This window comes from Daphnia magna, linkage group LG2 (genome assembly GCF_020631705.1).
Source record: "Daphnia magna isolate NIES linkage group LG2, ASM2063170v1.1, whole genome shotgun sequence".
In the NCBI taxonomy this organism is placed as follows: Eukaryota; Metazoa; Arthropoda; class Branchiopoda; order Diplostraca; family Daphniidae; genus Daphnia; species Daphnia magna.
In genome coordinates this window covers 5234920-5248471 of record NC_059183.1, presented here as the reverse complement: position 1 = coordinate 5248471, position 13552 = coordinate 5234920, and the positions used below count along the sequence as shown (strand labels likewise).

At 42.3% G+C, this 13552-nt stretch overlaps 1 protein-coding gene across 1 annotated transcript; it reads right to left on the bottom strand.

The window, feature by feature from the left end:
* Positions 1-4885: 4885 nt before the first annotated feature.
* On the bottom strand, positions 4886-8582 carry LOC116917922 (pollen-specific leucine-rich repeat extensin-like protein 2). Its single transcript, XM_032923542.2, is given in 7 exon segments — positions 4886-5684; positions 5754-6246; positions 6317-6452; positions 6559-7008; positions 7011-7304; positions 7388-7552; positions 8296-8582. Coding segments are annotated over 7 exon segments (1653 nt in total). The 5' UTR covers positions 8324-8582; the 3' UTR covers positions 4886-5597.
* Between the last annotated feature and the right edge of the window lie 4970 nt (positions 8583-13552).

The window sequence follows — 13552 nt, the reverse complement described above, 5'->3', positions numbered from 1 at the left end:
ACGTGACGAGCTTTTATACAGCACACAGGAAGGGAGAAGGGAGTTTGTGAAGAAGCCCTATGCTGGAAAAAAGACCGCCGTTCACCACGGTCGAGAGAGAGAGGCATCTTCTTCCCTTTCGCTTTCTAGCTGAGAACTCGCTAGCTGGTGGGCGTTCCTTTGATGGAATGGGTCAGAGATGAGTTTCAAGTCAGCACATACACAAACACACGCGGTCGCGCACACATAAGAAAAGTGACGGGAGAATTGAGGAGGAACCCACGAGAACCCCAAAAATTGTGTGTACAATAAAAGGAAAGAAAAAAAAGAATAATAATAAAACAAAACCCCAAAGAAATGAAAGGAAAGAGATCGACGGGGTTGCATATACTGTCTACAAAAACCTTACAACACACAGAAAAAAGAGGTGGTTTGGGAAGGTTGTTTTGATGATAATGATGATGGTCCTCTTGGCGATGATGATGATGATGGGAAAAATTTTGAAAGAGGGGAGGGAAAAGAGAAGCTGAAAATTCTGAAAGAGAAAAGACATGGGTCTACCGGAGTGTAGACCTATAGGGGGCATTAAAAATAAATGGAGAAAAATATTCAAACCTAAAAATAAATAAGGGGGTAGGGGGGGTCGATCGGCTGTAGGAAAAAAACAAAACAACACCTGCAATGACCTGGAACGAAGCTGGGTCTGGAACACGCGCATTCATTAACGTCTTCGTTCCATTAATGCTGACCCTACTAGACAGTGGAACTCTAGAAATCATCTTCCATCAAATTTGATGGCGCCATCATTTTCCAATCTATATAGTCCCCCTTTTCTCTTTCCATTTATGGACGTGAAGCCGCTGGTTTGCGCTTTTTTTAAAAAAAGCAACTCGTGAAAGTGAATTCGAGAGTTTAAAAAAATAAATTCAAAAAGAAGGAAGATCTTTAAAGATGCATACATTCCGTGTGGCACTGCCACTATTCTGCTGGACAACATCGATGTAGTCGCATGTACTCCGATGCTACACGGAGCATCAGTTAGGTCAGCTAAAATGAAAGTGGAAGGAGAAAAAAAAAAAAAAAGAGAATGTTGCATGGCAGGATTTGGCTATCGTGGGTTTTACTATGGCGCATCTTCAAGCCAATCACAGCAACAACAAACAAAAAATAAAACTTCCAAGTGAAATTTAAAAAAAAAAGAAGAGTGAAGAGAGGGGACCAAGAAAGATGTGAGTGCGGTCGGAGATGAAGGAAGAAAAAAAAAAAAACGATATACTTAAAAATACGTAGACGATAGGTGAAAGAGGAGATGTTAACAGAGAAAAGAGAGAACTGTGCAGGTATATGCGATTCACACGTGGCCGAAAGTGAACACGAAATAAGAGAAGGAGAAAACATGGACGCACAGTCCCATTTCCCCCCATCTCATCGTACAAAAAAATGAGAAAGAAAACGAATCGTCGTTTTTTTTTTGGTTTTTTTTTTCACTTTCACTTCGCTTGTCTTGTATTGTACGGGGAGGAGACTCGTGTAACTCTTCCAATCTATGCATATACAGATGAAAATGAATAGAGCCGAACCCGTTTGAATTTTGTTTTGCCATACCGCGCATCTCTCGCCAACAATCGTCTTGACACGGTGGTGCGTAATTGCATATCCAAGAAAGAATAAAAAAAAAAAGGGAAACAAGAATTCGAAATCTACTCGCACATGCTTCGGCAGTGATCATTAGCATGACATCCATTTCCCCAACTTCCCACCGCCTGCCAAACCACCTCCAAAGAGTTCCGAGGAGGTCCCAACAGGTCCCGCAGCTCTCACCTCAGCTGAACAAAAATAAAAGAAAGAAAACGATTTTTCCTTATTTTGTGGAGTCAAACGTATTTCGATGGTGGTGTCATTTACGTCGATTGAAATAATTTGCCGGCAGAATTCAAGCAAAGAGGTGCACGATATTCGAATGATTGCAATGTCACGATTGGATGCCATCCGGCCGTGAATCCGCTTCCACTTTTATTATTTCATTCCCACCGATCATCAAGAGAATGAAGGTGTGTTTCTAAGATTCTCATGTAATTCTTTCATAACCCAATCATTGGATTCCAAGGATTCGCGTGAGTGATGGACAAGTCACCCCTTTTTTTTTCCTTCTTGCCTCTCACTCAAAACTTTTGTATACTATTCAGAAATGAAAGAAAAAAATGGAGGCCATGCGCTGGCGTTCTGACTTGCCTCTTGGCGGTGGCCAAACGTGTAATTGCTGTTTTCTTGTTGCACAGTCACACAAAATCATTTGAAAAAGGCACTTGCCGAAATCAAAAGAAAGACGTCGCCTCTTTCACCAAGTCGGAGTAGGAGGGAATCGTGAATCAATTAAAATTGAAGAAGAAGAAGAAAAAAATATATATACAAGTTCTGAGAAATAAACATTTTGTGATTGTCGCAAAGTACTTGCCTTCCTTTCGCTCATCTTTGCAACTAGACCAAGGATTTCAGTCCTCTTTTCCAAGGCTCTACGTGCTCACACATGTGGTGACGATCTTAACGGGAACTTTCAAAGCACGTACGCATCTCTAAGAATTAAAAATAGACTAGTTTTGTAATACATTTTCAATCATAATTCTCGTCCAACTGAAAGACTAAACTTCTGGTGTTGATCCGTTCTGTTTATTCGGTGCGCTTTCATCCACAGCGCTATAGATGCATCTCTTAAAAAGGTCATATCGCTATGTGAAATCGACGCAGTTTAATCGATTTTCTTTTTTTTTTTTCTTTTTTAATTAAATAAACAAACAGGAATAAGAATCGAACAAAGCAAACGGATGTGAGGAACACAACGTTCGATGTTGAATGGCTTTCCTCAGTTCAAAGAAGATGCCAAGTTCTTGAAAACGCAACGGGTGTCGGGAGTGTCGGGAGCTGACGAAAGGTCATAAGTTCCCTCCGCAACAACCGCCAATGATTCATCAGATGGATCCCCTTCTCTTTTTCACGCCGTCATCCTTTTTTTTTTTCCCCTTCTTGGCAATGGGAAGAATTCTTTGTTTTATGGCACGATACATAAAAATGGCAGCAGTCAATCTCACCAGTTGGTTGGCAGCCGTCGAAATAGTGAAAACTCATTGAAAATGCAAGAAGAAGAAGAAGAAAAAAAAACGACAGCTTTGAATATACCGAAAGAAAGAAAATTAAAAATATACCAAAGCTCCCGAACAGACCTGGCGAATTGCTCGAAGTTTATTCTTTCCATGCAAATATACACTCAGATGCTGTCAATGTCAAGGTAGGTTTTCTCTCAAGTTTTATTAAAAAAAACGCCGGGTGGAGCATTAAAAAAAAACGATAAAAAAATTTGATTGCAGTTTTGATATCCAGCAACTTCGGTAACATGCTAAAGTATATATTTACTTTTTGCAACGCTGTTTGTGCATTTGATATACAATGGGCTATTTTCGGTTGTCAGCCTTGGATTTCTTACTCGTCGTTTTCGAACCATAGCGCTAAAATTCGTATTTAGGCACAACGGCGACATTGCGTAATGTCAATCACTGCTCAACCTGGAATTCATTCCTGAATTGGCAACGTTGCCTTTAAAAAAAAACAAACACTGGCGCATTTTTGAACGAAATCATTTTCATGTACGCTGACGCGGAATTGAGGAAGCGATCATATCTGGAACGCGCGACACACTGATATGCAAATTCGCTGCCCTCATCATTTTGAAAAACTGGCCTCGGTTAGATAATGACTGCCAACGGCGGGGGGAAAAATCCCCCAATTTGGGGTTCATCGTGAGCGGGTGATGCTCACGGCCAAAGATTTTGTCTCCTACAAATTCCACCTACACGATCATCTTTGTTCCAAGTAATTTTCGTTTTCAAGGCCGGTCTCTTCCGCATTACAAGGTCGCCCACCTTTCCCTTTATGTGTTCGTGAATATTAAAAAAAAAAAAAACACGATTGCGGATGGCACAAGGAGTTCAGATAGAGAAAGGATGTTTTCGGAAGAGTCAATTTTCCAAACCGCAACGGCCGTGAAATTCCGTAACCCCAACGTCGTTCGCAACACGATAAATGAATATCGAATGAAAAATATAAGATCGTCAGCCGAGATTGAACCAAGTCGAACGAAACGGAAAGTCATCTTCAAAAGAACGAACGAAATATTTAGGTCGGTCGTCGGAGGGCGCAACGTGAGCATCTTGACGACAAAAAAAAATAAATAAAAGGGTCAAAAAAGAACGAAAAGACATTTCACTTTTGTCACCTTTTAAGGTAAAGTCGCAATACAGCGGCTGTTTTGCCCGCCTTTTTACGTTCTGAATGGACGGATTTTCGGAAAGCGTCCGGTGAATGGGAGCTGGCCTTTCTAAATCTTCTTTGAATAGGCAGAATTTCGTTCAAAGCCAAATTACACTAACAATCGATAGCGAGATAATTCGGATTTTCTTTCAATATTTTGATACCTTCTCTTTTTGGCTTCGTGAACATTGTCGCCATCTTTTGTCACGTGTTTCTTCCTTTTTGTTTTTGTGTGTCCCACTTTGACATGCCCAACATGTTCGACGTCGCCAAAGGTGAATATCGTGTCGTGAGACAGTCGTGGATTTCGACTAAACGATGTCTTTCACTGGGCGTCTATAGAGAGATCCATATCGATGTCCTTTTGCGTTCTCGATGGAAATCCTTGAGTGACACAGAAAGGAGACGGTCGTAAAAAAAAGATGCGACCACCGGCCGTGTTTCCTCCGCGCGCCACAAAAGGGAGACACATAAAAAATGACGACAGCCATGCATTTTTCGCATGTTTTTATGGCTTCATTCAAAAGCAGTTGAAGAGGTAAAAATAATAATGATACACACACAAAAAACGACGAAATAACAAATGAATGAAATCAAATTACGATTGATAGTTTGACACTCATTGTATTCGTTTCGTGAATGAAAAAGTCATAATAAGACGGCTACTGCTGGACGGTGTAAAAAAATAGGATTCTTTTCAGTCAGAATCTTTGGGGAAGTTATGGGGGGGGGAGAGAAAAAAATTAGTCCATCTCTTCCGAGTTTATCGTCCGTGTCTGACTTGACAGGTGTTGGAGCCCAAAAAAAAAAAAATGAAAAACGAAATCCTACGTTTTGAACGGTTGGCTGATGTTGAAAGCATTCGTCTTTTTCTTTTTTTTTTTTTGCCATAGTATTATGTTACATGCGTCTGGCGTTTCGGGGTAAGTTGGATGAGGATGGAAAGAGAAAAAAAAAAAGGGGGGGAGAAAGGCCATTTCAAAAGACGGCTTTCTTTCCGTACAAAATATACACGTTAGCGCTCTAAAATTGATGGAAAGCTTCGTATGTATAATAGGTGTTTAAAAAAAATACCGGATATTCTGATTTTTTCGATTTTCTGTTTTGTTGGTTTTTTTTTTTTTAAAGGGCCGGAGAAGAGGGGGGAGTATTTTGCATATCCTAATCATGTCTGATGATCGGTTTTGGTAGCTTTCTCCACCACGAACGCGCCTACTTGGATATCGCAATTTCGAATCATTTTCATTTTTATTATTATTATTTTTTTTTTTTGGGTTGAAGGTGGGGAGAAGGCTCTGTCCGATTGCATCCGCATCTTAGTACTTGTATTGAGCACCAGAGGAGCTGGCATCCGGAGTTTCATAGAGGCTGCTGGGAGCCTGGGGCAGAGCGACTTGAACCACCTGGACATTCGCAAAATGCTGATAAACACAATCAATTCATAAATCAAATCAAGGCCTTAATCAATTTACCTGTTGAACCGGTTCGTCGCGGATGGAAATGACCTCTGGTGCCGGAATCTCGACTGGAGCGATAAGCTCGGGAATAATAACAGCCTGAACCTCAGGCGAAGCTGCAGCTGCGGATTCATAAGCGATTTCAGCAGCCGGAACAGCAACGGCTTCTGATGGAGCTGGAACAGCTACGGCGGCAACTGAATCCAGTTGAGCGGGGATGACGACCGCAGCGGCGGAGGCAGTAGCTACGGCAGGTTCAACCACCGATTGCGAAACGGCAATAGCCTGGGCCTGAACGGCCGGTTGGATAACTGCCGGAAGTGGAACGGCTACCGCAATGGGCTCAGCGGCCTTGGCTGGCTCCGGTGCTGGAGCTACTACGGCAATGGGAGAAGCAGCAGCGATAACAACTTGCTGTTCATCGCCAAGTAAGCGTTCAGGGATTTTGCCAATATTTTCATTCAAAGAGAAAAAATCGGAACTTGAAGCGCACTCGACGTCAGGCCACCTAATCAATTCAGGTATTTTTCAGGTTAAAAAATAAAAAGTTATTGTAAATGGCTGCAAATGAAATGTACCATTGGCAAGCGAAATTTTCCTGGTTGAAAATGGTTCCGTTAGGGCAGAGGAAGGAATTCTTGATAGACGTTCCATCCGGAATGGCTGTGCAGACGTGGAACACTTGGCAACGCGCTTCAACATCAGCGTAATAACCTGCGGGATAAATGATCGCTCATCGATTACATCATCTCTTCGTGGTTGTGGAGACAACATGGAAAGTGAAAACCGCCACGGCCATTGTTTTACGTTACAAACTTACCGTCGATCTTGTCATCGCAAGTGAAAGCTGTGACCGGAATCTTATCGAAAATTGGGTAGTCCAATTCCGGTTCGCCGGGAATCGATTCACGGAAGTCCCAGAAGGCGATCTCCTCTTGCGATTCGGTAAGGACGGGTTGCACTGGTGGAGGTGGTGGAGGTGCTGGACGCTGTGTCGTTACAACGACAACTGGAGCGGGTGTGGTGGTCGTTGTCGTTGTCGTCGGTGCGGCTGTTGGGAATAAGATGCTCACCTGTTGATTCTCGTTGGCATCGGGGAAAAGAGGATTCTCAGTTGGCACGGGCACTGGCCGAGATGTCACTGGTGGTAGATACTCCAGAGGTGGGGGAGCGTAGGTGGTAGTTGGTGGAGGTGGAGGTGGTAGGGTCGTGGTTGGTGGAGGTGGAGGTGGTAGGGTAGTGGTTGGGGGTGGTGGAGGGGGTAGGAGTGGTTGTTGGGGGGTGGTGGAGGGGGTACAGTGGTGGTTGGTGGTGGTGGAGGGGGTAGGGTAGTGGTTGGGGGTGGTGGTGGTGGAGGTGGTAGGGTAGTGCTTGGTGGTGGTGGAAGATACTCTACGGCCGGTGTAGGCGCTGGTGTAGGTGCTGGTGTAGGTGCCGCTGTAGTGGGAGGTGGAGGTGGAGGAACGTAAACGGTCGTTGGAGCCGCGGTAGTTGTCGGCGGTGGCGGAGGGAGCGTCGTTGGGGCCGCTGTCGTCGGGGGAGGAGGACTAGGCGTCGTGTATTCTTCTAAAAATGACCAGAAAATCATTGAAATTGAAATTCAAATCTCATCGATTCAGTTAGCCCAAAACTGCTGGTCGTCCACTTACCGACAACCGGTGCGACTGTAGGTGGCGGTGGGGGAGGCTGAGTCGTCGGTGCAAGTGTAGGAGCTTGGGTAGACGGTGCAGGGCTGGGATCCACAGGTGTTGGAATTTCGAACGGCGGAGACGGTTGTGGGTAATAGTATTGCGCTTGAACGCTGGCCAAAGCGACTGATCATCGTAACGATCACCAGAATCCAGGCCGCCATAAAAGAATAAATGGAACATCAAAGAAACGTGTTACTAAAAAAACATTACAAGTAGAACGTGCCACAATGTTTGTGCAAATGTTGCCTTTCTTCGACAATGACGAGACTAAAATTTACTTTGATCCGACTAGTGGGTTGTAAAACAGTTGCGGTGTAACGCGCCGCTCTTTAAATCCACAGACCACCCACGTTCGGTCGTAAGAATAATCCCACGCCAATGTTGGGTGTCTATTTCTAAGTTCTCATAAGCCACAAAGGATATGGACAGCAGGAACCCGATCCATCACGGAGCAATCGATCATCAATCGTTGCCTGATTGATTTTGGTGGCTGACAAAAATGACGTTGAATTCACGCACTAAAAAACCGAAAAAGGAATCTCTTTGTTCTTCCCTTTTTTTTTAATTTAAATTCAACCTTGAATCCGATTTTTGACTTGATTATAAACTAATCCTTCAAATCAAAAATAAATCTAATCTCTCTGTTAGATAAACCGCGCAAAATTCATCACATCTGGCTGGATGAACTCATTGGCCGGCCCCAACAAAAATCGATCGCCAAACAATAGACGATGAGGAAGGTCGTGATGAATGGGCGTTCAACTCTTGTCAGCGCTGCCCTCGCATAGGGAATTGTATACACAGAAGGGTATAGACCAATATAGAAAAAAGAAAGAAAGCTCTGCGAACAGGTCGGTAATTGTTACCTAGTAGCAACCAGATGTAATCCCTCATTCTTGACGTGTATGCGTACGTTACTGTGTAGGCGTTGGGGCTATATGACCGGCACTGGTTCCTACGGAATCTCGAACTCTATGAGCCGGGCAAAAAGACAACTGAATTGATTTGAACCGGTCGATGTGACGGTGTCCTCGTGGGCTTTGTTGACTCTTTGGTCGCTTCAAATGTTTCGATTTCTCGGAGAGAGACGAGAGAATGAAAACCGAACGAAAAGCTTACTTTCACGACGACGGAGTTACTGTGAATTCTGAAGCTGCTTCGCTCTTCTTTTATAGTTGGTGGCTGCTATTGCCAGTCAGGCCCAGTTGAAAGAGAAAAAAAAAAAGACACACGTACACACAGCCGAAACGGCTGCGGTCGGGAAGACCGTTGCAGCGGGAGGCGGAGGGAGAGATTCCCGTCGAGAAAAGACCAAAAGAAAAAAAAAAACGAAGGAGGTGGTCACGGCGTGGTGGGGCACTGGTTCACTAGCACAAGAAGAAGGTGGGGAGTGGGAGGGAACTGATAGAAGCTAGAACTAGGGTACTGGTGAAAAGAGGGGGGGAGAAAAGGACAGGGTAGCGCCACACGTACCTGAACGGGGAGGTTCCCTCCCGCTGAAAAAAAAACAAAAAATTTTCATTTTCTTTTCAGATTTTTTTTTTTTTTTTGTTCTTTCATTTTCTCCGCATTCGTTCTTTCATCATTTCGTTTTCATCTTCTTTCTCATGTTCGAAAACGCTTTCCGTTTCTTCTCTTCCCTTTTCATTTCTTTTTCATTCACGTTCGGTTGGCCAGACATACCGGATGGCATCTGATTCTTCGCTGCTGCAGGCCAACAGATAACCGGTTAATCATTTTTTTTGTTTTTAAACCATCATCTAGCATTCTTCTTCATCAACATGACCCGCAGCCTTACCAGAATATCAACGTAGATTACGTGAACCTGCTGCCAAAAAAAACAATTCACGATTTAAACGTCTCTTTGTATTTGCTTTCGCTCTCTCTGTCGCACCTGCTGTATATCCCTGTGTGGGATCATGCGTCTATTATACGACGGGGAGGCAAAGAGCAAACATCGCGGTTCAACAGACATCAAACGCAAGACGGGAACGCGCACAACAACAGCAAAAAAGAAAGGGGGAAAGCTCAACAAGAGAAGCAGAGAGAAAATATATAAGGGAAGAATAGATTTTCATAATTGAAGCTACAAGTGATGCCAGCACGTCACGATTTCGCTGCTTTTGCTTTGCCTCATTTGCACATCGGCGCAACAGCAAACATATTGCCTTTGCCGTTTTTAATGTTTTTTGTTTTTTTTCTTGTAAAGTTGTTGTTATTTTGTGGGTTAGAAGCACACACAGGTTGAAAGCCTTGAACTGACAGACCAAATAGGGCCGACCATTGAAGTTTTTGCATTGGCCAAAACCACTCTAGTGAAGCAGTCTCGACAGGTGCATTTACGGAAAAATTAGTAGCGTTCCTCACAGCGTTTCCGCCGTCTTCTAATTTGAAACCCGTTTTCAAAATCAAATTAAGCGCCCTTTTAAAAAAAAAAAATGGAGAACGCTGATACCTTTGAGTGAAAGAAATTAACCTGATTACATTGATGAGTCCCGCAACGGTGGAGCGGCGCTTTATCTTTTCTGTTTGTGTGCATTTCGGTTCTCTCTGTTTTTTTTTCTAGGTTGAGGGCAAGAAGAGCCATGGCCACTTTCACTCTTTTAAATTTCTTCTTCTTCTATTTCTTAATCGTTTAGTCGAATCTTCTTCTTCTTATTTCCCCGAATTTCGTTTCATATTCCATTTCATGTCTAATGCTTTTAAACATTCGACCGTTTCGGCGTCCGTTTACTACACCAACTATACCATTGAGGTGTGTAAATCGATGGGCATATCCATTCCGTGTTGTATAACATCCTTTTTCCGGATAACATATGGTGCATGGATCAGCACATAGATCTATATGAAATTCATCGGAATGCTGGATTACGATGAGTTACGATCCTATCGGCTATACGACAAAAAGTCGACCGGATCTTTTGGGTTTTAATCGCCTGACCGATTTTATTCACGTGATTGTCGGGTTTCAACCCCTTATATTGCAGTGCGTGCTGGTTCCCGATTTGCATGTCTCCGTTTGCTACTTTCTTCTTATCTCTTCCATTATTATGATTATTTTGACAAGCAATTGTCTTGTTCGTCTTCTCTTTTGACGTCTTGTTTTCATCGTGAAATTCGTCCTTCTTTTTCCAGGACTTAATTAGGTCACGCTGCGCTGCTTACGCGGTAATGATCGCAATCAACATGTCCCATCGGTGTATGTAGACTTGCAACCGCTTCGCATTCTTCTTTCTGTGACTACAAGAACGCCAAGGCAAAATGTCTTTTCGCTCGTTATTCACGGACATCGTTAATCGTGTGTTACGATAGTCTACCGCATTTCAGGTAGATAAAAAAAAAAGGGCAGTCAGTTTCCTTGAACAGAAAGCCGTCTGGCTTGAATATTTTGTTATTCATCAGTTTAAAGGGGACAATTCTTTTTCGACATTTGTATTGGTGACTTCGACAGCTCGCATTCGCCTCCCACATACAGACAGTCGGATGGGAATGAAAAGATGTTTTAATCTTTGACAATCTATATCCAGTCACATCTTTAATTAAAAGTATGTAGACGGCCACTTTCCTTTTCTTTAGCTCTCGAAGATTGTTGGTGTTTAATAGTTTGATATTGTCTCTCTCTCTACGATTTTCTTGGACATCTTCTCGTTCGTGGCGAGGTTCTTTAAACAGACCGTGATTCATTCAGCTTCGAAGAAACGAAAGGTCACAGTCGTGTAATGCCCAACAAATCTTAGGGCGTTTTGCATCAACCGGACGTGAGGAAACTGATCTTGCACCACAATATAATGGTGTCTTTCGATACGAAAAGAAAAACGTGCCTAATTTAAGGACGCAAACAAATAGCTACAGCCTGTATTACGATTAAATATCGATCGATAAATCAACGTCAGGATACAGTCGTGATTCACACAAAATGTGTGCCGGAAAACGAACGTTGTTCCCCAAAAATATTCAGAGCAAAACTTGTATTTTATTGGGCAACACATTCCTGGTTTGTTAATACAAGACAATGTCACGATCAAAACAATATCATTTCAAATGTCGGACGGAAAACGAACATTCCGGTGATATCCCGAACGGGTACGACTTTGCTTGAAAATCGTCTCGTTCACCTTTGAACGAAAACTTTTGTTTGTTTTTTAAGGATTTTTCCTAAAGTGGAGGAATAGATGTTCTAAGCTCAATATATGCATATAGAGCCAGAAGGGTAAGAAGAAGAACTGTAACCATATATATATATATATGTGTGTGTGTATATAGTAGACCATTCAACTCAAGGTTACGTAAAAATCAGACGTGCCGGTGGCTGACTTCTCCTCATTTGCCTTTCACTCGGTCCCGGGTTTTATTTTACGGGGTCATCAATCAGCCGAGTGACGGGCGTCGTTGCTGGTCAATCCCCGATAGAAGACAAGAGGAAAAAAAAAAAGGGCAAGAGAGTATAGAAGAAGAAGTCCGAGCAACACCCTTTTCCGATTTGGTTGTCTATTGTTTTGTACCCAATTCTTGTTCCATTATCATTCCTCCCTTTCTTCTCTTTCTACGGACTTTATTTTTTTTTAAAGCCAAAACACCAAAACAATCTGAAATTGAAAAAAGAAAAACAAAACAGACTGAAACCTCCGTTGTAATTTCTTTTAAAAAAAACCCTCAGAGCATTTTTGGGTGTATATATACAGCCATGCACTATATAGGTGTGCTCGTGATCGTACCTCACTTTTGCTGGACACTCTTTTCTTGTTTGGTCTTTCGTATAGATTATGTCCCGGCTTTAATAGCGTTTTTGAACGCAACTTTTCGAAGCTCATTACTGTATGGTGTCATCTGATTTTGGCCTTATAATAGCTGATGTAATACTCGAGAAAGATTAGTCTTTTTATTCGACCTTCCAAGGAAAGTCGCTTGAAAAAGGGGGGAAAAAAAAAACGACGAATGTAATGACGGAATGAAGAGAAACAAAGGTCAAGGGTTCATCGCAGAATAATATTCAGATAGTTAAAATGAGCGGTGTAATTCGAACTTTGGAGTCACGATAGCGTCTGCAGGCAATTGTCCGGAATCGGGATGTAAAAAAAAAAAAAAATACCCGAGAAATTAAGAGGTGTTGTCTGGTACATGATCTCAAAATGGCCGAATATCATTATACATTTTTTCAAGAAAAAGGGAAGAAAAAAAATAATATTTATAGTTATGGAACTTGCCGCCGCTTACGGCTTTTAGCCGTCAGAATCACCTGCTCTACTTGTATATGAAGAGTAAACGGAATGAAATAAAAGGAGAAAAAAAATTAATTGTATGAGAGGCACACTGAAATTCAAGCAATCTTGAAAAGATTACTGTCGAGACAGAAGCGGGAGAAAACTGGTTTTTCTTTTTTTTACGTTTCGTGTGAGGACCTAAAGTTTTTTTTTCTTTTTTCAGTTAAAAGACTTTCTCCTGCCGTTTCCAAATGTTAAGAATCACGTTTTGGAGAGATCCCTGCTCATGTTTATTTGATTTTATATACCAAAAAAAAAAAAAAAAAAAAAACTATTTTTTTATTTCATCGTCTTTTTTTCGGGTAGTTGTCAGTTTTCATTTTCGTTGCGGGTCATCGTCTTCCTTTCATATAAAATAAAAATATATTTTTTTCGTGTCGTGTTTTCCTGGTTGTTGTTGACTGCTGCTGAGTTCGTGGTGTTTGACCCTGTTATATGTTTCATGGCCAGCTGAATCTTTTGCCTTTTGTTTTGTTTCTTCCTTCTTCTATTTAATCCCTCAGACTCGATGGTATCGTCTTACTACCCGGAACCAGCGAGTGGTAGGAGAAACGAAAAGAACACACAAAAAAAAGAGAAAACATCACATGATCGACGCAGCAATAAAAAAAGGGCAAAGAAGACGGGCAGCCATCTTTCGCTATAGGCGGCGGAAAGGTTGAGATCAGACAATGAGGAAAAGAAAGAAAACCAAAAGAAAAATTCCCCGACTCACCGGAATGGAATGGGAAAGCAGATAAGCGTTTTTTTTTCCAGCTAGCGATGGGTCATTGTTTTGTTCTTTTTCGTCGCCTTCTTTATTGTCTTTAACTATAAATATTCGATACCCGCACGGATCTCTTGTGATGTAACGGATCGGACA